This window comes from Corvus cornix, chromosome 18 (genome assembly GCF_000738735.6).
Source record: "Corvus cornix cornix isolate S_Up_H32 chromosome 18, ASM73873v5, whole genome shotgun sequence".
Classification (NCBI taxonomy): domain Eukaryota; kingdom Metazoa; phylum Chordata; class Aves; order Passeriformes; family Corvidae; genus Corvus; species Corvus cornix.
The window spans coordinates 10046412-10070969 of NC_046347.1; the positions used below are offsets into that span (position 1 = coordinate 10046412).

A 24558-nucleotide genomic window follows, 5' to 3' on the forward strand; every position below is an offset into this window, starting at 1 on the left:
TTGCCCCAGCCCCCGAAACCCCTCCCACTCCCCAAACTTAATCCAGACTGACACCTTTAGGGCCCCAAAAAGAACAGCAGGAGCTGCCAGGGACAAACTGTGACTTTATTCTGTCTTTCAACATAGCAAATGGCATCTTCTCTAATATCACTGCAAAAATACTTTGCCTGGGTTAAAATAGTCTGTATATACTGTACAAAGACATAAGTTTAATATCTCTTCCTGTAAGTACATTTATACACATAAAACAGCATAAATTAGAAAAGGGACAAATGGGTATATAAAATTCTGGTTACATACAAATCTGATTAAATTAGCATTTATACTGTGGTTCTAACGTAGAGTTTGTTAAATAGAGCCATGTGCATACAGTACATTGACACCCCACCCAGACACAAATTGAAACAGGGGCCAGCTGTTCACTTACACAGAGGAAAAAGTGTGGCCCACCTTGGATTGCTATTTTTTTTCTCATCTCGGGGACTCACAGATCTGTTCTTCGAAACTCCTGGCTTTTCCAAAGCACCTCCCAGCAGCTGTCCTAAGCGTGGATGTTTTCCTTCTCCTCACGACCTCTTCGCCTTGCCCGGCTGACCTCCACGGCACAAGATTATCTACCAAAATCAAAACAGAAGGGCCTTACTTTTCCCAGCACCAGGGAGCGTTTCCAGTTGGTTTTACGCACACGGGAGGAGCAGGGGGAGGGACGTCCCGCAGTGTTTTCCTTTCCACTCAAAGGCAGATTGGTGAGAGGTTTATTTATTTGCTCTCCCCCTCCCCAAATTGACAGTCCTGGGAACAGGAACCATCTGGCTCAGTGATAAGTGTGGCCTCTGGCTGGCACTGGGGTGAGCACAGCCAGGCTTTGGGAGAGTGCAGTCATTTGGGGTGAAGTGCATCTGCCTCACTAAGTGCTCCCAAAAAGCTCAGCTCTGGCGTGGCCAGAGGGAAAGATGTGTGCTGGGCATCCCTGTGTCGCTCCAGGGTCTCTGGATGGACCCCAGAGTTAAACTCCAACGTATTAGACAGGATTAGGGGAGGCAAAGCCCAGCCTAAACACCAGCAAAGCCTCTGAGTGAAAGAGTAAAGCAGGAGCAGAGAAGAACAGGCAGCAGCAGGACCCTGATTCACCTCCCATCCGCTACTCCTGCCATAGAGACCCCAGGTAAAATGTGCCCCTGCTCCTGGATGAGGCAAGGGCAGCCCTGGCACAGATCTTTCTCAGCTTCAGCCTCGCCAGATCTGAGCTGGGAGGGATGTGAGCCCCACAGCTCCTGCTGTAGAGGGTCTCTGCCAGCTCCTCCTCCCAGGTCTGTCTCCACGAGCTGCAGGACCATCACTGCCAGGTTTCCAGGCACAAGCATTGACACTGGATGGCACAACTCCCAAGGGACCTCAGATAATGTACTGATAAGCTGGGCCTAATCCTGCAAGCCCCAGCTGCCCAAAATGCCAGTCTGAGCTACAAGTGCAGGAGCCAGGTTCTGCCAAACTCACTCATCCCCTATGAAACATAATTACAAGTAGAGCCTCACTGGAAAACCTGTGGCCTTTCCTCTGCTAACAGCCAGCTGTTGAAAAATAATCACTTAAAATAATTAGTGTCCATATCCATGCCACAGAATGAGGGAAATACCATCCAGCGAACAGCCAGGAGACATCTGGGCCAATACTGGTTCCACAGAGCCAGAGATGTATCTGCAGCCTGGTTCCTTGTATCAAGATCCGTGGTCTGGGGCAGCAGAGGGGCGTGTGGACCCCATGATTTCTGCCCTGTTGCAGATCCCCCCGATTTTCTCCCTCCTACAGGCAGCAGCATTCTTTGGCAGCACAGAAAACTGCCCAAACCGTTTTGGAGCAGCCAAAAACCAATGGGAAGGAGTTGGTTTTAAAGAGTGATGCAGTATCAGTGAGGGGCAGCTGCCTTAGAAGAGCTGATTGCTATGTGCAGTCTCACTTGACTTAATGAAATGGCTCCCCTGATAAAGCCTTCCCCTCTGGGCCCTGCAGCCAAGTGCAGGATGGATCACCTATGCCTGGAAAAGCACTGACCAACCTGCTGGAAGAAATCACCTTTCCTGCTGAATCCCAGAAGTTTTGGGAAGATCCCTTGGCTGCACTCCTCAGGTGCACACAGGCCGTGCTGCTTGCAGAATCCTGTAGGATTTCTTCTGCCAAACCTCACAGCACTACCCCAAAACTGCAGTGCCCTGCCTGGCCCAAAACACACCCCAGCAGCTCCCAGCACCACTGGAAACCTCACTCCCTGCTACACCCACAAAGCAGGGGTGGCTTCTCAGGCAGGTGACCAGAAAACAGCCCAAACTGCCACAGTTTTGCAGCCAGAGCTGGGTTTGCTCTTCCCACCCCGTAAAACCTTCTGATCCCGTAGGGTGAGGACTCTGCAGCCTCCTCCTGGCACATCCAGCACGGCACCCACGGCTTCAGCCCCCTGTCCCCCTCAGTAACACCTGAGTCCTCCCTGCCCAAGATCAGCAGTGACTTGGGAGTGTTTAATGCACCCCATCCACGCAGGAGTTGTCACTGAACTGGTTTAACCTCTTGCCGCAGGATCCTTCCGCAATCCTGGCACCAGCAGCAGCAACATCCATGTTCCCTCTTGTGAGGCCACTTTTTATGAGTCCTCCTTGGGCTTCTCATCTCCTCTCTGATCTGTCCCTCCTTCCACTTAATGAACAGGCAGTGTTTGACAGATTTTATGTCAGACTGAAACTGTTTTTCCTCACTCTTTAACAGCTGAGCCTCTGAAGTCTTGCTTGAGGTTAAGGGAAGACAAGAGGTTTCAAATGGGGAGAAACTGTGGGGTTTGAGCACTGCTGTTTCTCCAGAACCATGTCTGAGTTCAAAGCCATACCGTGGGCTGTGGGTGAATATTCCATTTTGTCACAAGTTTTGAGGTTTTTAAATGTCTTTTTGTTGCACACTGGAAAACAAACAAAACCCTTCCCATGTTTCCGCAAAGCCGAACGCTGTCAAAACATTTTTGTTGGATAAGGTCAGGTTTTCTCTCCCTCCTTCTCCACACAGGAGTGACCGATGCCTGAAACCCCCTTCACTGAGACTGAAGAGCTCAAGTGCTGAGAAAACAGCCAAGTTCAGTGAAGTCCAGAGCATCCAAACATCCTGAGTGCTCCCACTGCAAGGGGCAAACCCCAAACCCAAGAGCAGGAGCTTTATCTGGAAGCTCCATTTGCTCAGCCACCGTTATCAGGGAATATTTTTGGAAAGAGCCTTCCCTTCCCACACCACCTCCTCCCTAACAATACACATGTCATGGCTCTGTCAGGTTAATGACAGGACTTGGAGGGATCAAAGTTCATTTCACAAAGCACCTGCTGTGGTACAGCAGGGGTTTGGGGCTGCTTTCATCCAGCACAGTCCCAGCAGGAAGCCTCACTCAGGAGCAGCGTGATTCCTGCGTGCTGGCATTTGCTTGTCCCCAAACCACGAGTTCAAGAGCAGGTTTAGCAGAAAGAAACAAAGGATTTCTCTCTGTCCCTGCTGCTCCTTGCAGGGGCCTGGGCCATCACCTTCTCCGTGGGCACACAGAGGGAGACATTTTAAATATCCTTCAATAATGGAGCTGGACAACTGGGAAATTCCTGCTCCCAGTTTGCAGCAGGGAACGTTACAGGTAAGGAAAGAAATAATCTGAGGGAGGGTTGTGTGAGTTGAGCTGGGTTCAGGTGGTGTTGGCTCAAAGGGGGTCATGAGCCAGTCTCCTTTAATCTAAGTCACACTTTGCATCAGCTCAGAGGAAGGTGCCTCACAGAGGTCAGCTCAGCACATGGAACGAATCCTGGGATAAGGTTTGTACTTCCTCCTTTTCAGGCAAAACTCCAGCAGCAGGATATGTAAAAATGAAGTAAGGAATTCCAAAAGCCTGCCAAGGCTGCAACCTGAAATCCATTACAATGTTCTGCTGCATTACTGCTATGAAGACACTACTGATTACAACCAGATCATAGCACAGACAAACATTTGTCCAATTAGGGGTTAGGCACTTAATAAATGAGTGTGGAATAGGAAAAGGAGCCGGAAAGACACTGCCAGGCTGAAGTTAGATTGAAAAATCCACTAGCTCCTTCCAACAGTAACTGAGAAAGTGCCATATAAAAATCATAAAATGGTTTAAAACTCTGTTATTCCTTTTATCTTTGTGCTTGGAAAACGAGTTTCCTTCTCAGTTAGCTTGGAAATGAAGAGACTGGTGAGGTTCAGGTATGTTCCAGTTGCATTCCATGAACTAATACAACTGACTGAAAATTCAACGGGGTATTAAGTTTTTATTTCTAAATTGTTCCAATTAAAACTATTCCTGGTAATATTAGAAATCTGCTCAAGGCACAGAGGTTAGCTCTGGATCTGAACACCATTCAGCAAGTTTGTTCAGATCTATCTCTACTTAGGTTTGATCATTTTTGCCCCATCCCCAGCTGCTGTTTAGTGGGGGTGGCATTTTCCTGGCACTGTCCCTAGAACCCATTCAGTTATTTTAGGCTTCACAGTGAGCTGGGACTAGGAGGGGGCAATGGAATATCTTCTGGGAGAGGTTACTACTCCCTTCTTAGCATGAGGGCTGCACTGCAGGTTTAGGGGTCCCGAATGCTCACAGGAGGAAACTCATTCTCATCGTCCAGACAGACTGGGCCAGTTGCAAACTCATGCTCTGGGATAACCTCCCCCCGCAGGGCTCCGCCGTCCTCCGAGTAACCTGGACAGAGGAAAACACAAAGTGTTACTGCAGGAAGGGATGGGAGGAGGCTGCAACAGGCAGCAGACACTGTTACCACCTTTTTAGCACTGAGCTGCTTCCTCTGGCTTCCTGGCAGAGCTCATGGAGTAAGGAAGAGGAAGGTGTCTCCATGGACACTATGGATTATGGATGAACTACATGGTCATCTCCTGTGGCAGCAGCTTTCCTCCTCCTGCCATGAGCCTGAGCACCAATTTCAGAGTAAGATCTACATTTGTATGTGGATCTTAGGAATATAATGAGAGAGCCACCCAGTCTTTTCCTGCAGCACTGTAGTGCAAGGTGTACCAGCTTCAGAGACTCTGAGGCAATCTCACCACAGAAACAGTGAGCCCTGACTTCTATACCCACAGAAGCAACTCCTGGAAACCACCTGGCAGCAGCCGCTGTCTGACAAACAGTGGTTACTGCTCTGCCCTGTCTGTGGCACAGCTCTGCACAGGGAGCAGAGCTGGCACAGGGGCACAGGAAGCAGAGCAGAAAACTCCTGGCCTGTTTCTGTGGCAGGGGATGAACCAGGTGAGCTCCAAAGTCCTGCTGACCCAGTGTGCAGTGCACACAAGGTGATCCTGGATGAACCCTTGGAATCTGGGATGCTTTCCACTTTGCCCCAGGTGGTTTTGTGGCTTCTGCCCAAGGAAGGGCAGATGTGGTGCTTACCTGGCATGGTTGAAGTTGAAGGCACTGTACTTTGTCTGGCTACAGTTGCTGCATAAGATTGAGGTACTGGAGGCTGAAGGTCATTTTCTTTGTTCTCCTCCATCTTTCCTGAGCCAAGCAGACTAATGGTAGAGATCAAGAGAGGGGAGAAGAGTTCGTCCTGATCCCTGTTCCTCCCCAGCTCCAGCTAAGACAAGCCCATGCATCCACATCTCCTCGAAGCACATCACCCATCCCCATCCCTGCATGCAGCAGCCCCAGCAGTGCTGTGGACAGGGGAGCATTGTGCTCCACAAGGAAAGCAGGGGGTGAAGAAGGAGATAGGGAAAGCACCACTTCGGCTGGAGGACAATGCTGGCACAGGAACAGAAGGGAATAGATTGACCACAAAAGCTTTAGGTTACAAAGGCAAACAGTGTTTCTAATCACAGAGGGGGCTCCGAAGGGCTTCCAACAGGAGCAAACTAGATGGGAAAAGCAGCCCTGGCTAGTTTAGGATGGAGTTTGAGCAGAGATACCGTATTATGTAATGTAACTCATGACCCAAGGGCCCTTTTCAGCCCTCTGATGCACAGAGGAGCCCACATGACGAGGCTGGGGGCTGCGGGCGGCGCGCGCTGGACAGCGCAGCTTTGAAGTGCTTTTGTTTTGTGGCTTTTCCAAAAGCTGCTGGCACTTTCCTGGCTGGCAGCCACCTCCCAGCCCGGAGCACATGTTACATCTCACCCCACCCCAAAGGCTTCACATCTGGAGCCAAGCAGCCCAGATGTGTGCGGGGGGGTTACGTGCTTAATGGCATTTGCATATGGACTGAACAGTGGCGGGGGAGGCTCTGTTTCCACAGAATCCCAGAATGATTTCAGTTGGAAAAGACCTCTAAGATCTTCGAGCCCAACCTTTGACTGATCACCACCAGCTTGTCACTCAGACCAGAGCACTGACGGCCATATCCAGTTGTTCCTTGAACAACTCCAAGAATGGTGACCCCACCACCTCCCTGGGCAGCTTGTCCAACGCTTAACAACCCCTTCCATGAAGAAATTCCTCTGCTTTGGCACTGGGCTTTTGTTTACAGAGCTCACAGTGTCACTTCACACCATCCTACCCCCAGCAAGCTCTCCAGCACCCACTCCAATCTGGAGAAGGTGCTCTGCTCTCCTGCCACCACAGTGGTCAGAGCTCTGCTGTGGGGGCACCTCCTAAAGCACAGCCTGCCCAGTCTAAGCTGGCATGTCCCACAGCTCCCATGGCATCTGAGATGTCTCTGGTTTCTGCTGCAAAAACCCCTGTGTCCCTGCTTCCCACCCACATCTGTCAGCTCAGGCAGCTCAAATCACAAATTCAGTTCTTTCTTGCTCCTACAGCTCCGTTTTGTGCTGCCAGGTGAGATTTCCTTTCATTTTTTGAAAGATCAGCCTCTGTATGAGGTGTGAGAGGAGGCAGAGTTACCTGTGATTCTTAATTAAGACACACTCCCCTCCATCCTGTGGGTCCAGGTTATAGATGTAGAGATGTCCATCTGATGTCGTCACCAACAGTCGAGGCAGCTTCTGAATCCTGGTGGGAAAAGCATCCTGAGGCCAAAACCCTCACACACACAGACACAGCAGCACTCACACCATGTGCTCTGAGGCAGGGGGATGAGACAAGGCTGGCCTGGCCCAGGGGGCAGAGGTCAGTAGGGTCAGTACGTACGTGGAGAGGGCACAGATGTTCCTTTGTCCGGAGATGTTCAGCCGGACGGTGGCAAACGCTCGGTCCTGGCTCATCATGCCCGACACCTGGGCAGGGAGGTAGTTGGTGGCAGCCTGGAACATCTTTCCCATGTAACCACTCCAGGTTGGAGGCTCCTCTGGCCGGCTGAGGGGGTCACAAAGCAGTGTCAGTGGGGTTACCATGATCAGGGTGACAAAACATCAGGGACAGACCAAATGATCCTCATCTCACACAGGTGAAGGGTTTTTTGGAGCACCTGTACATTGTGCACCAGTGTGGCTGGAAGCACAGGGAGAAGGCAGGGGACAGTGGCACCTCATAAACCCAGAGAGGCCCAGAGAGCCTGACAGCAGGGGTGCAGTGTGTGGCTGTTCCAAGGAGTGAGTCCCTCAGGACACAAAGACACTCTGCAGCTGGTATTGGTCATGGAGAGTACATGGTGAGGACATAGGGAGCAGCTGAGTAAACACAGACCTTTGAAGCAAAGACAGCCCTGGGCCAGGCAGATTAAGCCAGGCTAATCCCTCACCTGTCTGTGAGATGCTCCAGTTTGAAGATGTGCACGGTCTCCGTGTTGCTGGAAGCACAGAGGAACTGGGAATCCATGCTGAACACCAGGGAGCTGATGTTCACGTATCTAGAGCCGAGCAAGGACAAGACTGGTCACTCCATGGCAATTCATGCAAGGGGAACTGCTGGGTTTGGCTCACGGGGAAGTGGATGGGGAGGAAGGAGACCCATCCATGGTGAGGATCATCCTGCACAGCTGCTGCTGAGCCTGTGGGCTCACTGTGCAATTCCTTAATCCCTTTGCTCAGAGGGCTGGGGGTAACCTCGAGCTAGTGACAAACAGCCAGAGAGGTGGAAATGTCCTTGCTCACAGAGCTGCCTGTGGAGGGAACATCTGTGCCAGTCTTGTTGCAGCTTCTGCTGCTGCAGAGACCAGGGAGGATATCCAAAGTGCTGAACAGTGGGATACAAACAGCATCTCCTGCACAGGTTCAGCAGGACTGAGGTCTCTGACAATGTTGGGGACTTCATTACTTCAAATAAGAAAAAAGAAAGGACAGAGTAAATGGAGTGACCCCATGTCTCTTCCCTGCTCTGTGACACACTGAAGGGAATCACTGAGCTGGGCACAGCCTGGCACAGTGACATTTTGAGCTGATACGTTTGCTCTTGTTTTCCTTCTGCAAAAGATGCCAAAGCCACCAGGATCTGATGTTGCCCTGTGTCCCTGAGTTTACATTTCGGCTCCGGGAGCCCTCTGTGTATGTGTCACTGCCAGAAGAATTAACTGACCTTTTCATCCCTCGCCGGAATTCACAGAGTTTTTGCCCCCCAGGAATGGAAAATACACGAATGACTGTGCCCTGCAAAAAATGCAAATGGAAATATCACGTAGGAGCAGGCCAAGGAGCCCGAGCCCTTTCCCTGACACACCCAGGAAACTCAGGATGTGCAAAGGCTCCTCCTGTTTGCTAGCCGGGCTCAGTCTGATCCTGATACACTGATCAGCCAGTGGTCCCTCTGTGCTGGCTGTGTTTAAGAAGGAGCAGCTCAGGGGTGCTGATGCAGCCCTGGGCAGAGGGAAGGTACTTGCAGCCATACTCACTCACTTTTTCAGAAGCACTGGCCAACTTGGAGCCGGTGGAGTTGAAGGCGAGAGCAGCCAGAGGCCCGTCGTGGGCAGGAATGGTGCAGGCTGTTTTCTGTAGGGCACAAGGTAACACAAGGTGAGTGCAAAGGGACAAGCTGGTCCTTGGACTGTGTGAGGGCAGGGCATTCCTGCCTCGCACCCTATCCAGACCTGCTGATATGGATTCATGGGATCGTCCTGTGCTGATGGTATCCCTTCAACAACCTCAGCAGTTTATCTCTGCCCTGCCTTGAGCTCATTCGCCACCTACTACGGCCACTGTGATTACAGAACGTGCACCTCAGGGGCAGAGAACCTCAGCTTCCCGCCTCTCCAGGGTTTGGGATTGTGCCTGCACCCTCTCCAAGGCCTGGCACTTCTTTGCCAGGATGAGAGCTGGCTTCCCTGCAACTCTGTGCTGCACAGCAAGTCCTGCGGCAGTGACACCACCTGCAGGGAGCCCCAGCCCTCACAGCACCTCTTGCAGCAGCAGCATTTTCCCTGTGTTCTGCTCCTCCCCTGCTGCAGATCCTCCGCTCCCACTGTACATACAGAGCCACCAGCCTTATGTAACCCAAAGCCCTGGCATAAACAGCAGATAATCATGACCCTGCATCCAGCCAGGGACAGATTTCCTAAGAGGACTTTGGACACTTTGCCCTCTCTGTGACTTTGGATCCAGCATCCCTTCCAGCCCACAGTGCGGCAAAGCGGCTGCTCCGGGTCCTGTGCTGTGCCTGGAGCAGCTCCAACCCCCCCCCCGACCCACACTGGTCACATCACTCCCATGGGATATGCTGCTGACGCTCCCGTAGCAACCCCAGTGTCAGCCTGGCAGTGGCCCTTGGGCTGCAGGGCAGTGGGTCACGTTTCCCCGAATATCCTGTGCTGGGAGATGCGTGCCCTGATCTCAGAGCTGTCTATTCCGAGCAAGGGGATACGTCCAGATGTACCTCCCAGGCAATTCCCTTGCACTCCAGCTCTGTGGAGTGTATTTATTCATCCTTCCCAAGGGCCCCGTTGGCTTTGCTGTGGCTCTGTTTGTTTTCAGCCCCTGCCGGTATCCAAAGGCTGAGCTTCGCACTTACCAAAGTATTTCCGTCGTAAAGCGCGATCTCTCCGCTGGTCGCGCTGCCGGGATAAGCCAAGTAGGAGTTGGCGTGGTTGATGGAGAGAGCACACAGACCTGGCAGGGGGACAGGGACACGGCTGAGGCTGAGCGGGGGGAGGGCAGAGCGGGGCACGGCGGGGGTTCAGGCTCTGGCTCATTCTGGGGCTGCCCGGGCCCGGCGCAGAGCGCTGGGAATGCCTCGGCCGTGGGGACATCTGCTGGTACGGGACAGAACGGCGGCTGTGCCCTGCCACCCTCCCCGGTCCCCGAGCACAAGGAACCCAGACCCGGCTCTTCAGCACGCTCTGGGCTTTCCCCCTGCATCATCTCCCTGGAGAAGGCAGTAGTAGGTGCATGAAACAGCGAAGGACGTGTCGGTCTGAGGGCTGACAGCACTCCTGTCCAGACACATCTGGACACGTCCAGATGTGCACAGGGTGTAGATGCCGGGTTGGAAGCTCAGAGGAGCAGCACGGCGTAGGTACAGCCCCGTTGCAGCCTGGCTGAAGGCAATGCCATTTCCTTCTGCTCGGAATGGAAAAGGGAAGCAGAGAAAGACAAAGGAAATGCGCCAGCTGTACAGGGAGTTTCCAGCGGACAAGGAACTTGAATGCAGCGAAATTTTAAGCACAGGGGGAATTCATCCCCGTAAGACCCATCTGGGTTTGTGCCAACATGAGCACAAAGGTTCCGAAATGCTCCTTTCAAAGCGGGCAGGAATTACAGGATGAGACAGGGATGGATGGATGGATGGATGGATGGATGGATGGATACGTGTGTGGGTACATCCATCCGCTTGTCCCCCAGGTGACCTTGGAAAAGAGCATCTCTTCCTGCTGCTGGCTGAGGATGCAGCCCGGTGAATCCTGTCACATACGAAACGTGCCTCGCTCGCTTCCTGCCCCACATCCTTGCGCTCACAGCCCTCCCAAACCCAACGACAGCCTCCAGCACGACCTGAGCTTCCTGACCCGCGGCGGGGGTCCCACCTAATCCCACGTGCGGAGGAAGTCGCGGGGTTAAAGGCACCGGGGACGCTGCCACGGTCCCCGAACAGGCCAGCAGGACAGCCACACACCGCACGTAGACGCACGGACGTGTCGCACCGTGCAAGCCCCGTGTCAGGACACGGCCCTGGCCCCTGCCCAGCAGCAGCGGGGAAGGATCGGCCGGAGCTCTCGTTTTAGGTCATTGTTTATAACCAAACAAAGAGACCGCAGCGGAGCCAGGAGCTGCAGGATCAGCCAGAGGCCCCAGGGATCCGCTCCCCATCCATCCAGAGGCATGCACATCACGCCAAGGATGGCGCACCGGGAGAGGCATGAGGAGCACAGCAGCAGCGAAGTGCAGGCAATTAAAAGGCAATTAAAGAGGGAGGGATAGAGGAAGGCAAAGATAGCCCAGAGACTCTGCTGCTGGGATGAGCATCCTGCCTTCTCTGGATGGTGAACCCTCGGCCCAGGCAGCACGGGGGGGATCAGTACAGCCCTTTCAGAGAGGATCAGGGAAGGCTGGAGCTAAACAAAGCGAGCTCTGAGTGCCGGGGTGAGTCACCCGCTCCCTCTGCTCCTCTGGCCGGGAGAAGCGGCCGGGAAACCAGGCCAGGGGAAAACACAGATGTGAGTGTACTGGGCTGACCTCAGGGACTCTCAAAGAACAAGGGTCACAGGGCCACGGGCAGCCTTTGAAGATGCTCCTCTGCCGTCAGCAGCCCCCCAGCCATAATGAGGGTTGGTGCTCGCAGTGGTGGGCTCAGGAGGGAGGAGGCAGGCTGGCACTGCTCGGGATGGCATCTCTGGGAGTGCCACGTCAGAGGTGGCTTCCTTGAGCAGCACGGAAAAACGTTACTGTGTCCAGGAAGCCTGGTCTTGCCCTCAGGCCAGCAGGTCCAGGCACATCCAGGGCTTGGGGGGAGCCACATGAGGTGGTTTCCAAAGCTGCAGTCATTCCCAAGATGTGCCCTCATGGCACACATGTCACCACAAGCACTGTGACCTCCTTGGTTCAAATCCTGCCCCTGACATAAATCACATGAAAAACAACTGACTTGGACACCATGGGTCTTTTCCTCTCCTACGTGGAGGAGGCTGGAGCAGGAGCCAGGTGCTGGCCACGAACAACCAGAGATCTCACTGTGACTGGCCAGCGTGGCTGCAGCAAACCCTGGTCCTGCTTGTGCCGGTGTCACCGTGCCCAGGGCACACACTTCAGGGGGGTGGCACATTTTCCATGTGCTCCTACATCCCCCAGCACAGATCCCCACTCCTAAACAAGTTGCACAAAGAGCAGTGAGACTGGACTGCCCTGACCTACTGGACACACTGTCCTCGGGGTCAAGCTTGGGACCAAAGCAGATGGCCCAGGGACAACAGGGGCACTGCACTTGTCACTCAGCTCATTTCAATGACAGCTGCTGCAGTAAAAGGGGTTTAAAACACTAAGCCCATATGAAGCCTGTGATCTGCAGCATCCCAGTCCTGTCCTGGCTGATTGCTGCTGCTCTTAAACCATGACCTGATCCTCCAGCCCCTCTGTAGAACAGCTCCAGGCCTTAGTATCCCTGCCCATCCTGCTGCCAGGCCTTCTGGGGAAGGTTTTAAACTTTAATTATATCTGCAGCGTTTAGCATGTTTAATCCACACAGAGAGCCCATCTGGTGAGACCTGAAGTAGGTCAGGGGAGCTGCTGGAAGAGCATCCCTTGAAAGCCCCGAGGCCAAGCGTGAGCACATCAGCAACTTCCCGAGCACCCAGCCATGAAGAGATGCCCGAGCAGGACGGCACAGCAACGCGGGCACCCGGCCAAGCTTCCCTCTCTGCTGCTAAAAATAGCTCCTCTCCCAGCAGCAGGAAAGCCGGATTCACCCCGTGCCACACACACAGGATCTGTGCTGCAGCCACCTGCCCTGCCCCTCGTGTTTGCAGCCTGCACGGAATAACATCAGGTGGCTGGGAACTCCCTGGCAGGGATCGGTGCTGGGCCTGGCTGTGTGTTCTGTCCCCGGTGATCACCTTGGAGCTGACCCCAAGGGCAAGTCAGACCCGCTGCCCATCTCTGCTCTCCTTTGATGCATCTGCTCTGGACAGAGCAGGGGTTTGCTCCAGACAGGGCAGGGTTTTGCTGAGGACAGAACTGGGTCACAGCACGAGGTCTGACAGAGCTCAAGCAGAATTTGGACAATACTCTGGGCACAGGGTGGGATTGTTGGGATGGTGCTGTGCAGGGCAAGGAGCTGGACTCAGTGACCCTTGTGGGTCCCTTCTAACTCAGCTTATTCTGTGATTCTCCAAGCCTGACTGACTGCCTCCACGCATTTCTGGCCTCCCAGCGCTGGATTAGGCTACACAAGCCACATGCTGGTTTAAATTCTAACACAATGCTGTGGCTCTACAAAGCTCAGTTTCACAGCTCTCCCATGCTCACCTGTCGTGTTGGGAGGTGTGTCCAAAATAGTCTTCAAAAGCTTCATGTCCTTAATGTTATGGATGTAAATCGACTCTTCCAGACAGACCACCAGCCTCTGCAAGGACACAGGGGACATGCACAGAACCTCACCAGCAGTGCCTCTGGCTGCTGCTCCCACACTTCCCAAACCCAAACCTTCACTGTCAAACTCAACAGGAGTTTCCCACACACTGAAATGTAACAGAAACGTGATCTCTTCTGCTTCTCCATCCCCTCTCACACTTGGGTTTGTATGACTCTTGTTTTGAGAGTTTTTGCATCTGGTCTTGCTTTAGAGAGAAGATAAAACATCGTGACTTCTTCTCTGCTCCTCTGCATCTTCCACATCCCCAGGAACAGGAAGACCCATCAGAGTTACATCCCACCACGGGCCTTGATTGCCATCTATCCCTCCCCCAACTTTCCTTTGCAGTTCATAACAAATTACTTTTTGATCACAAAGACCTGGCAGCAGAGAGGCTGCAGTCCTGCTGGTCAGTGTGCCTCCAGCTGGGAACACAGGTCCTTTGCCCTGACTTCTTCATGATATGGGAGAGAACACGGAGGTGCTGGGCCTGCCACTGCTGCTAAACTTCATGCATCCGTCCAGCACAACAATGTTCCTTTTCCCATTTGGTGTCAGCAGGGAAGACTCAGCTTTATGTGCCCTGCAGAGCTGCATAAACACAGAGCTGAGACACATTTGTTCAGGGACAGTCACCCTTGCACCATCTTGGCTGAGGGGCTGGGATTTCCCATGTTCAGGTGCTTGTACCTCTTCTGCTGACCCCGTCAGGGACATTCACCCAGCCATGAGGAGCAGCCAAGCCATGGGGAGGAAAGGCAGAAAGGAAAAGGAAAGCCTGATGCTGTACCCTAAGCACTGGGCCACTGTGGCCACTCAGCTTTATGTCTCAGCTTGGTCCAGATCCCTATGCGTCACCACGGAGGCTTTTTGCACAGAGGCTTTTTTTGGGACCAGGCTTTGGGTCTGGCTGAAGGGCTGTGTTTTGTAAGCCCAGCAAGTGCACAGCTCCACTTCCCTTAGTGTCAAGTGTCCAGAGGCACTGAAAACATCCCAATAAAAGCCTAAGTCCAGACCCCATCCATCCTGAAGCTGGAGCACCCGAATCCATCTACAGGAAGCCTCCACCTCTTTAGAAATGAGGCCACTTATTTAGTATCTAAATGTGGAGCTTAGTCACTAACTTGAAACACCCACATTAAAAATCTCTGCCTTGCTCCACCATTACTCTCAGATCAAACTCTTTCCCACTTCTATTCCTGCTAACCACAGCATCTGGGGCTGTGTCAGAGCCATTTTGCATTTCCAGGAAGACTTTGCCTTTTCTACAGTAAGAGCCATCCACTTGCAAGCAGAGGAATATTTATACAGCTGATTTGGGCAAAGCCACCATGCGCTTTCCCAGAACGGGCTGCTCTTGATGTCCAGGTGAAGAGAGGTTTCCAGATGATGGCAAAGCAGCAGCCAGAGATGCTGGCACCCACAGGGACAAAATCCAGGAAAGTTTGGGAGGTGAAGAGGCAAAGGAGGTCTGGACAAGCTGAGCATGAGCTGGAGAGGGCTGGTTGACCCCTGCTGCCCTCTGTGCAGCCCTGTGGCCAGGGGAGGGTCAGTGGGATGGGGTTTATCCTCACTGTGCACACAGACAGAGCCTCAGAGAAGGTGCTGGTGCTATGATTGCTACACAGGGTCATGATACTGCTAATTGTCCAAAATGTTACTGCTCACCAGCTTGTTCTTTAGTTTCACATGGATCAGGTCAGACAACTGAGCTGTATTTGGGGGCTAAAATGGGTTTGGACACAGCCAGATAAACACCTCAAACTTCTCCAAAGAGCTCAGCAGGTCTTCAGCAGTGAATGAAAACCCAGGAACTTCCGAGCAGTCTCACAGCACAGTCTGATTCCCCACTTTGAGACAAATCAGGATTTACCTTAACACACTTCAGAGTTATCATGAAGCTTGGAACTCAGAATTCCCACAACAACAACAACAACTGAGGGATTTGCTTGTTTGCACAGTGAGGACTTTCTCACAGAGAGATCAAATTGAAACATGCACCATTTGTTTGAGACCTGTTCCTGGTTAATTTGTCACCATCTTCCTGCGTTAATGCCTTGTCTGGGATTTGTCCTGTGAACTTCCAATGGAGTTACAGCTTTCCTACAGCAGCCCAGGTAAGAGTTCAAGTGTCACATGGACAATCATGATGGCCAGTTGAAATCTTGAACATAGATTGAAACAATGATTTCTCTTCAACCTACCCAAATTGGGAAGGTTTAGATTGGACTTTAGGAAAAAGTTCTTCATGGAAAGGGTTATTAAGCATTGAACAGGCTGTCCAGGGCAGTGGTGGGGTCACCGTCCCTGGAGGGATTTAAAAGATGTGTGGATGTGGCACTTGGGGACAGGGTTTAGTGGTGGCCTTGGCAGTGCTGGGGAATGGCTGGACTTGATGGTCTTATCAGTCTTTTCCTGCCTAAATGACTCCATGATTCTGTGTTTCTAAACATCTGTAGCATCTTCAAATCCCTCCAGGTGTGTCTGGGGCACAGCCAGAGGATGAGCTCAGCTCAGGATTTGAACCCAAGCTCATAACGCAGCCAAGAAACTGGGACTGTGCATCACCCTCAGGCAGCTCCAGAGCAGCACACGGGGAGTAGCCTGAACTTATTTTATTCACACTGATCTCCCAGAGCTGCTCAGCAGAACCTCCCAGTTTATTTTTACACACACACCACACACATCTATCTGCAATTCAAAGGAAGTCTCTCTTTTGCCAGTTTCACTGTAAGCTTAAGTGAAAAAAATCAATTTAGGACAGATTTAATTGTAGTACAGGAACTCCTGGTCAAAGACAGCTTTACTGGAAGCTCAGCCCAGAGAGACCCACTGCAGGTCTCACTGTTGCTAACTGAGGAGAGGCTGATTATATACAATTACCCAGACTGCTTATTTCTTCATTGTAAAATGTTCTCTGCCTCTTAGGGCATATACTTGGAAAATAATTATGGACAAAAAGATGACTTAAAATCCTCCAAAAGAGCTCAGGGCTGCATGAGGCTGTGTCAGTTCAGAGAATAACACTCTAAAAGCCTCATTCTAAGTGGCCTGAGTGGGTTTTATACCTTGAAAACCAAAACAAGGCTGCTGCAGTACTTGGAAAGCAGCTTTTTGCCTTATCCACAGAGTTCAAGTTACTCCTGGATTTTTGTAACCAACTCTGAAGGTCTCATTTGCAACCAAGATGGCAGACGTGGGCCTGAAGTCAGGATGTGGAATCCAAGGGAAGGAGGAAGATGAAAAGGTGGTTTTTTGGCAGAGCTGTCCCCTGAATAGGCATGAGGGCAGATGACAAAAAGCCTTTGTGTATCTGCCACCAAAACAAGGCCTTGGCTTCATTTTCCTCAAGGAAACAGTGGTGGCAGATGACACCCACAGCCCTCCTGCTCCTGTGAGGGGCCTCTCGTGTGGGGCTGGGAGGAGAGGACAGGCACCCACCGCTCCAATCCCACTCACAGTCTCCCTGCAAACCTCCCCAGGATGGTCCCGGCTGGAAAGGCAACAGCAGCAAAGAGCCAGAGTGGGATAACTCTGGATAACCCCTCTCACCTGCCGGTTCAGCCGGATGGACAGGATGTGACTGGAATAGCTGTAGTTGCAGATCTCTGTCCCTTTCTTGAAGTGGTAGACATTCATTTGCTGTGGCTTGGCATGGCTGACCACAACCACAAGGCTGCTGGAGAACAGACGCTCCACGATGTAAACATCTGGGATTTCATCTGGGCACACAAGGAGAGCAAGGCAGAGCCTTTAGCTTGGTTTGACTGAAGCAACAAGACTCAGCTCAAGAGGGGATCGGGTTGGAAGGCTCAGTGCTAAGGTGTTCAACATCTGTTTCTTAGAAAAATTTCTCATGCCTGGCACAAAGTAATTAGGTCAGAGCAGGAAGGGGTTAAAGAACCCTCCCCTGAAGGCTGAAATGAAGACAGTTCTCTTTGACAGTGCTGCTGTGCCTCTCTCTCCTGGGCAGGGCCCAGCTGAAGCTGATCCTTGGGCTCTCCAGCTGCCCTTGATCCTTGCAAAGGGGATATAAAGGGAGGAGCTCCCTCGATTTAGTCAGGGAGCGTGAAGGCTTTACTGAGGTGAGGTATGAGCTGGCTGTGGCTCAGTGTTTCTTGTGTGTGGTGTCTGGTTTCTCCCAGCCTCCCTGGGGAAGCAAACAGTGGCTGGTCTGTCTGGGATGACTCTTGCTGTATGGAGAAGGCACGAGTGCAATGGTCCTGTGGCCCTGCACCTAAATCCCCAGGAACTGCAATCTCCAGTGTCCCCAGCCCTCAGTGATGCTCAGTTTGGCCTGGGCTGTGTTGGAGGAACAAAGGCTGCCTCACAGTTGTCATGTGGGACTGGTTGTGCCTCAGCCTATCACCCTGAGTGTATCACCAGCAGGGACCTGCTTCTCTTTGCCTGACTCTGGGAAAGCAGCCTGGACCCTGCTCCAGATGAGGCAGCTGTGTCTGATTGCTGAGGCTCCTTCTGTAGCCACTGGAGAGGGATGAACACATCCAGCTGGGAAGTGTTATCTTCAGTGCATCTCAGCTGAAGCACTTCTGGCCTGAAGCAGCCTGGAGTCCGTGTTCCATGAGGCCAGGCTTGTTTTGGGCTGTTAAGTGTGTGTTGCATGCTGCTGTGAGCACAGCTAAGAGCTGCAGGCCTGCTGGGAATGACCTTCTTTACATGGAAAACCTGTTAAAAACATCTTGCTCGTAAATACCGCACTGGATTAAAAGCCTGGGAGTTATCCAGCAGCTGTGCTGGAAGCCTGTGGGCTCCTGCCCATGTACCTGAAACATTCTAGTGGGAAATTGCCTCTGAATGCTAGGCTGCAGCACAAACTGCTGCTTAAGGGTGACAGCAAGGGAAAAGAAGCTGGGCTCTAACAAAGGTGAAGGATTCCCACCAGTTGAAAGCACTGCTGGTCCATATTCCTCCCCAGGGAAACAGGAGACTTACTGCTTTCATGGACCTGGTCCAATTGCTCCACAGAACTTAAGGAGAAAAGTCTGTATCCAGTTGTGGTTCCAATTGCCAGGGAGCTGCAAAGAGAAAGCAAAAACCTGCTAGTTCTGAGCTGAAGGCCTCCAGGTGATAGCAGGAGTCCCTGAGGGATGGTGCACTGGTTTTGAGTGGGATGGGGTTTTTTTTTCCACGTTAGCTTGTATGGAGCTGTGTTTGGGGTTTGTGCTGAGCACAGGGTTGATAACACAGGGATGTTTTTGTTACTGCTGAGCTGTGCTTACACAGAGTCAAAGCCTTTTCTGCTCCTCACCCCTCCAGTGAGGAGGCTGGGGGGGCACAAGGAGCTGGGAAGGGACACAGCCAGGACAGCTGACCCCAGGGACATCCCAGGCCACGCAGTGTCAGGCTCAGTGGATAAAGAGGAAGGGGAGGACATTCGGAGTGATGGCCTTTGGCCCCTCAGCTGTCCTGGGGATGGCTGAGCCCCTGCCTGCCATGGGAAGTGGGGAATGAATTCTTTGTTCTGCTCTGCTTGCATGTGTGGCTTTTGCTGTAATTATTAAACTGCCTTTATCTCAGCCCGTACATTTTCTTACTTTTACCCTTTTGGTTCTATTTCCACCTCACTGAGTGAGGAACTGGCCGGGGTTAAACCCTGACATAGAGGAAATGAGAAGTTCCTGGCACAGCAGTCTGTGAAGGCACAACTTCAGTTTCCAACCTAAATAATACAGAGTAACCAGCTCAGGAATTCAGTTTTCCATTGGAGGCTGTTGCAACCTACAGAAGGCAAGTACCCTCTGAGACAGCAAACTCATCCTTTCCTGTGGCCCTGATCTGTACCCTGGTGGTACAGATCTGCCTGGGAGGATCTGCAGACAGGACCCGTGGGACACAGAAGGAGCTGTTTCCTAAGCCAGGGCTGATCCACCTGTACTGACACAGTGACTTATCTGGGCTGTGGAACCTTTGCTCTCACTGCTAAGGGTAGTGGGCAGAGTCCCATCAAGTGCTGTCTCTGCCCAGTTCCAGATGTAGCAAGCAGCAATATCTAGGTCTTAAACAAGCAGCCAGACCATAATAGCAATGCACAGTGTTTGTGCTGGCGGCAGTGACCAGCAGGTTCACGTCAGCAGCACATCCACGTCCCTCAAAGCACCCTTTGTTTGGGCACACTAACGCAAAGCAGGGCTGCAAAGGAAACGGCATTTCCAGGTGTGAGGCTCATATCTCTGATTCTTATCTCGTTCCCCACGATCTGGGCCGATCCTGGCTCCAGGCTACGGCTGCCACATCCGTGTGTGGCTCACTGCTTCGGGAGGTTTTTGTTGTCCCGCTTGGAAACGGTTCTTAAATAAATTGAAGCAGCTACACCACACGTTAGCAAGGGTGTGAGGCTGAGAGGCTCCAAGGAACGCGGGCGTTATCCCGAGGTGGGGCGGTGCTCTGGCACGGGCTGCTCACCAAGAGCCTCCCGGGGCGGTTTGGTAGCCCTGGGAAACGCCAGTCACCTCCGAAGTGGCCACACAGCGCTCAACAGACAAAGCCCTGGGAGAACGCCGCGGCTCTGGCCATCCCCAAACGCTTCCCGAGCTGCGGGGGAGGCAAAGCCCGGCGGTCGCTCTGAATTTGCCTCCCTCGGGCTCGCCGGGACGCAGCCGGGGGCCGTGGCGGGTGTTTACCGACAGCCGGCTGTGCCCGGCGGGGCCGGGGCCGCTCCGGTGGGGATGAAGCACCCCGACCACGGCCCCTGTGTGTGTGTGTGTGTGTGTGTGTGTGTGTGTGTGTGTGTGTGTGTGTCTGGCGAAGGGGGGGTCCTACGGGGGCCATCCCTGTGGGGACCTGTAGCGCCACGGGGGCGCTGGGACCCGCCCCGCTCCGGGCCGTGGGGGCCGGACCAAGCCCGCCCGGCGCGGCCCGGCCGCCGTCGCCCCCCGCCCCGCGGCGCCCGCCCCGCTTACGTGCAGTCCTGGTTGTAGGAGAAGCAGCTGAGCGCCGCGGGGGCCCCGGGGGCCTCGGCCGCGGCCTCCATGGAGCGGGCGCGGCGCCTCGGCCGCTGCGGGCGCCCGGCCCCGCTCCGCCGCCGCACGGGCGGTGCCGCCTCCCATTGGCTCGCTCGCCGCTGTTGGACGCGCGGAGTGACCTATCGGAGAGGAGCGGGCGGGGCGGGCCCGCCCCCCGGAGCTGCGGAACCGCCTCCCATTGGCTGGCGGCGCGGAACAGCTGCGAGTGGCCACGTGGTGATGTTGTGGTTGCATCAGACGGGCGCGGGCAGAGGTTGGGGCGCGCGTCTGGCGGGCGCGGCCGGAGCGGTGCTGCCGAGGCGGGACAGCGACCAGGGGCTGCTGGAGGGGCCTGGGGTGGCCTTAGGCAAGGCATGGGCGAGGGGATGGGGTGGGGAAAAGTGATGGTGACACCGCGGTGATACCGCTGACCGGAAAACGAGTCAGTCCGCCTCCTCCACTTCCTCGGCTAAACAGTGCTTTGGAGAGTTGTTTTTCCCTCTTTACAGCATTGGCACCCTAAACCTAACGGTATTTGTGCATTATTTCTGTGCTTAACATCTCTGCTGCCTTGGGGGGGGGTCAAATCTACCAGGGAAAACACAAAGGGAAATAAACCCCTGAGGCAGTCTCTAAATGACAAACACTCCAGGAGTCAGTGCAATGACATTACCAGTGCACAGAAACGCAGGGGCAGAGCCTGCAAACCCCCTAATTAGATGAGTAATCCTCATGTGAGTGCTGAAGTCATTGGCCCCAGATCACTTGATGTGCACCACAGGACTTTTGGAAAAAGAGCCACATGCAATACCATCTCCATGAGGCAGATTCCATGTGGACACATATATCTGCCTGGATTAATCCCCCTTTGCAGCGTGTGGGCCTTGGAGTGTCCGTAATATTCCCTTGTGAGGGAGTTTGAAACCTGCAACTGTGAAGATGATTGATTTTGGGGAGGAAGTAGGAAAACACACGTCTTCAAAACACCGTTTTTGAGGGAGGTGGATCATCCCTAGGACACAAAGCACCTGAGTGACACTGCAGGGGAATAATTTTAAAGACATCATGTTTGGGGGGGGAAACATCCTCTTTTCCAAGGGGCCTAGTGGAAGTTCTAATAAAACCCAAATATGAAACAGAAAACTGTTTTTGAATGTCCTGAAATTGTCCCTGTGGACCAGCATAGTTCGATTTTGAAACAGGGATGTCAGACAGGAAATGGGGTTGTGGAGCAGGAAAAAGTTTGAAAACAAAACAAAGCCCTCCAACAAACAAAACCAGGGAGACAGTGCCTAGTGTTAAAAAAAAAAAAAAAAAAACGGTTTCTGAGCAACGGCTACAGCTGGATGTTTGCTGCTTGGGCAATCACCATGGTTTTAAAATGAAACCTTGATAAAGCACCCAAGACTTGGGTAACACAATTGTTTTTGCAGCTTGACTGATGCAACCATGTTGGTCAATCCTCCTTTGAGCTCACTGCAGTGGCTGTTTAATCAGTAGAGGTGGGAGAAACAGGGAGTTCTTGTCCTCTGGTACAGCGTGAAAAGCGCTGGTGGCCTTTGGAGCAGGTTGAGTCCAGCCATATCACCACGATGGATGTAAGATCAGGGCAAGCTGCTCCTCAGGCTGGAAAAGCTGCTGTGTGTTGGTGAAGCCCGGCCTCACAGAGCCCTTGGAAGTCTCAGGATCTGTGCTCTGGAACATTGCAGCAGTTGGGTGCTGGGTGTGAAATAGAAGCTGAGGTGCTCTGCGTGGAAACTGTGAGTCTTTCTGGTAAAGAAATGAGGTGTCTCAAACATAAAGAAATAGCCAAAGTGATTTGGAACAAAGGAACACAGCTTTGGAGGGAGGTGGTAATTAGGGTAGTAGTTAAATCCCAAGATATTTCTTGGGATATGAGTATATGTCACACCTGGGGAAAATGGTCTGGCAAGGACAGCAGAGAGCCCTGCCAGACACCAGAAGGACAGTCCTTGTGCTGATGCGTGTGTTTGCTGGGAAGAATATATCAGGAATTTGCCTCCCTTTCCTGACAACCCTGTGACTGCAGTAACTATTGACAGTAACAACCTCAACTCAGTCATTAACTCTAAACCCAGTCCAGAGTGTGACCATTTGATCTTAAATGTTTTCCAGTGCAGAAAACATGGTGTGAGGGATGTTGGTTTGTGATCTCCACCCTGGGTGTTTGTACTGAAGCTTTAAAGAGGAAACAGAGGTGAAGAAGCTGGGCAACCAGTGCTGTGCCCAGAAGGGCCTCTCCCAGCCATGGCATCCTGCATGCTGCCATTCCACGTGGGAAGAGTTCCATAATTTTTGAGAGCTTTTAGGCTTTTCCCTGGCTCAGAGTTTAAATTCCAGCTAAATTCTTCCCTCTCAGATAAAAGCCTGCTCCCACTGATAGGTCTGGTATTTTAAATCTGCTACAGGAGGAAAAAAAGAGTTCTTGGCAGAGCTAAATCTGTTAAACATCTTTATATCCTTCACCGGAATTCCTGATAACCAGAAACCTGTTGAGCCTTGCAGGAGAAGAATAGGCAGGGAGAAAAAGGGAAAAGGTGAATGTGTAGTAAGGAGAGCAAGTGTTCCTCAGAGCAAGGAAACCACTTTTTCCTGTGGAAGAGGTAGCACAGACACTGCTTTGCTCTTTTTTGTTACCCTTCCCGAGTGTATCGTGCAGGTGGAGGAGCAAGAAGGGGCTGCAGCCCGACCTTTAGGGGCTTTAATACATGAAGTGTCAAGCACTGAAGTGCCGGTGCCGGCTGGTTTAGGATCTCAGACAGAATAAATGCTGCCATCTGGTGCCCCCAGCAGGCTGCACACAGCCTTGTGCCGGGCCAGCATCACATCACACACAGCCGTGCCTCCGCACCGGCCTTGCTAAATCCTGCTCTGTGGATTATCCAATGGATTACCTGCACCTCCACCAGCAGGAAGAAGCACTGACGTCAGAGAGAGTCGAACAGCCCTGCTAATGGAATGCTGGAGAAGGGAAAGTGCATTTTATACCTGCACTCTCCTCGTGCTCTGATGAGTTACTTGTGGTTTCTGTCAGGGCTGATAAGGAGATTTTTCCTCTTAGGCCATGGAAAAAAGAAGAAAGCAGAGAGCTGCATTGATTGTCAGAGGCCATTCTGAGTTTGGAAGAATCCTGGTAACAAGATGTAGGTACTACAGAAGTCATCATTTCCAACCCTTTTTTTCTCTCTCTCTTTTTTTTTTTAATATATCATGCTTCCTGTATCAAATATAAAAATGTGGGAAAGTAAAAATGGACAGAACACATTTGTGACACCAGCAGACTGGCTTGTCTTGCTAAATTGTCTGGACAGATTCTAACGTGATGTGAGGAGGGGAAGGAGAACACGGTGGAGGCGTGTGTGCCATGTGCACATGGAAGTCTCATTGCCCTCTGTTTAGGGTACAGAAATTGGGAAAGATTCATGGAGAGAGACCCTGAGAGCTGTGTGCCGGCACTGGCATCAGCCAGGACAAGGGAAGGACAGGAGCAGTCATGGCAGACTCCACAGCCAGGCTGGATGTCACCAAGGCTTTGTGAGCTTTGCTTTTGGTACTTGTTCCTTTTCGGTTTCAGGTGCTGACCCTGTCCCAGATCCTGCCAGGGAGGGAACTGTGCTTGGAAGCAGCCCTTGCAGACGTGCTGTGATGAGGTCAGGGGAGAGCTCGCAACTGGATGTTGCATTTCCTTGTAAATTGGATTAATGCTCCTTATCTTGTCCTCGCTCTGGCAAATACTCCGTTTCCCTAAGTAGCATTAGGACATCACACTTGCCCTGGTCATGGATTATCTCACTGGAGGCCTGACAGTGCTCACAGGAGCAACACAGGCCAAGGGTGGCTCATCTTCCTGTCTCTTTGGGGTGCACACTGGACTCTTTAAAGTCTTGGAGTGTTTTCAGCTGAGAATCATAAGGCTTGTACTACAGAGAGCAAAGGGGTCAAAATTGGAATGGGGAAAGAGAAACTTTTGCCTTCTCTTTAACTCTTGGATACAGCACTAATTGTAATTCTTCTGTAATTATCTAAAGATCAAAAAATGTTCTGACGTGAGAGATCAGAACAAGTTGCATTGTGAGAGGGAGACTGAGAACACGTGGAGGTCCCGAAAACCAGAGGAACGTCAGCTTCCCACACAGCCTGGTG

General features: G+C 52.4%; 1 protein-coding gene across 1 annotated transcript; it reads right to left on the reverse strand.

Moving 5' to 3' along the window:
* Window positions 1-84: 84 nt before the first annotated feature.
* On the reverse strand, window positions 85-20459 carry WIPI1 (WD repeat domain, phosphoinositide interacting 1). Its single transcript, XM_039562622.1, has 13 exons — window positions 20353-20459; window positions 18386-18468; window positions 16985-17154; window positions 13327-13423; window positions 9881-9978; window positions 8773-8865; window positions 8456-8526; window positions 7683-7790; window positions 7133-7297; window positions 6887-6994; window positions 5438-5559; window positions 4635-4735; window positions 85-614 (listed from the first exon to the last, which is right to left on the reverse strand). The coding sequence occupies exons 1-13, from the start codon at window positions 20421-20423 to the stop codon at window positions 567-569; spliced, it is 1335 nt and encodes a 444-aa protein (XP_039418556.1). The 5' UTR covers window positions 20424-20459; the 3' UTR covers window positions 85-566.
* Window positions 20460-24558: the final 4099 nt, after the last annotated feature.

Bases quoted from the DNA above. Each gene is read 5' to 3' on its own strand.
- WIPI1 (XM_039562622.1), bottom strand. From the start codon at position 20,423: ATGGAGGCCGCGGCCGAGGCCCCCGGGGCCCCCGCGGCGCTCAGCTGC. The intron at 9,979-13,326 runs GTGAGCATGGGA...TCCCCCTGCCAG, and splicing joins CACACCTCCCAACACGACAG to GTCTGTGTGCTCTCTCCATC. The intron at 8,527-8,772 runs GTGAGTGAGTAT...CATTTTTTGCAG, and splicing joins TGGCCAGTGCTTCTGAAAAA to GGCACAGTCATTCGTGTATT.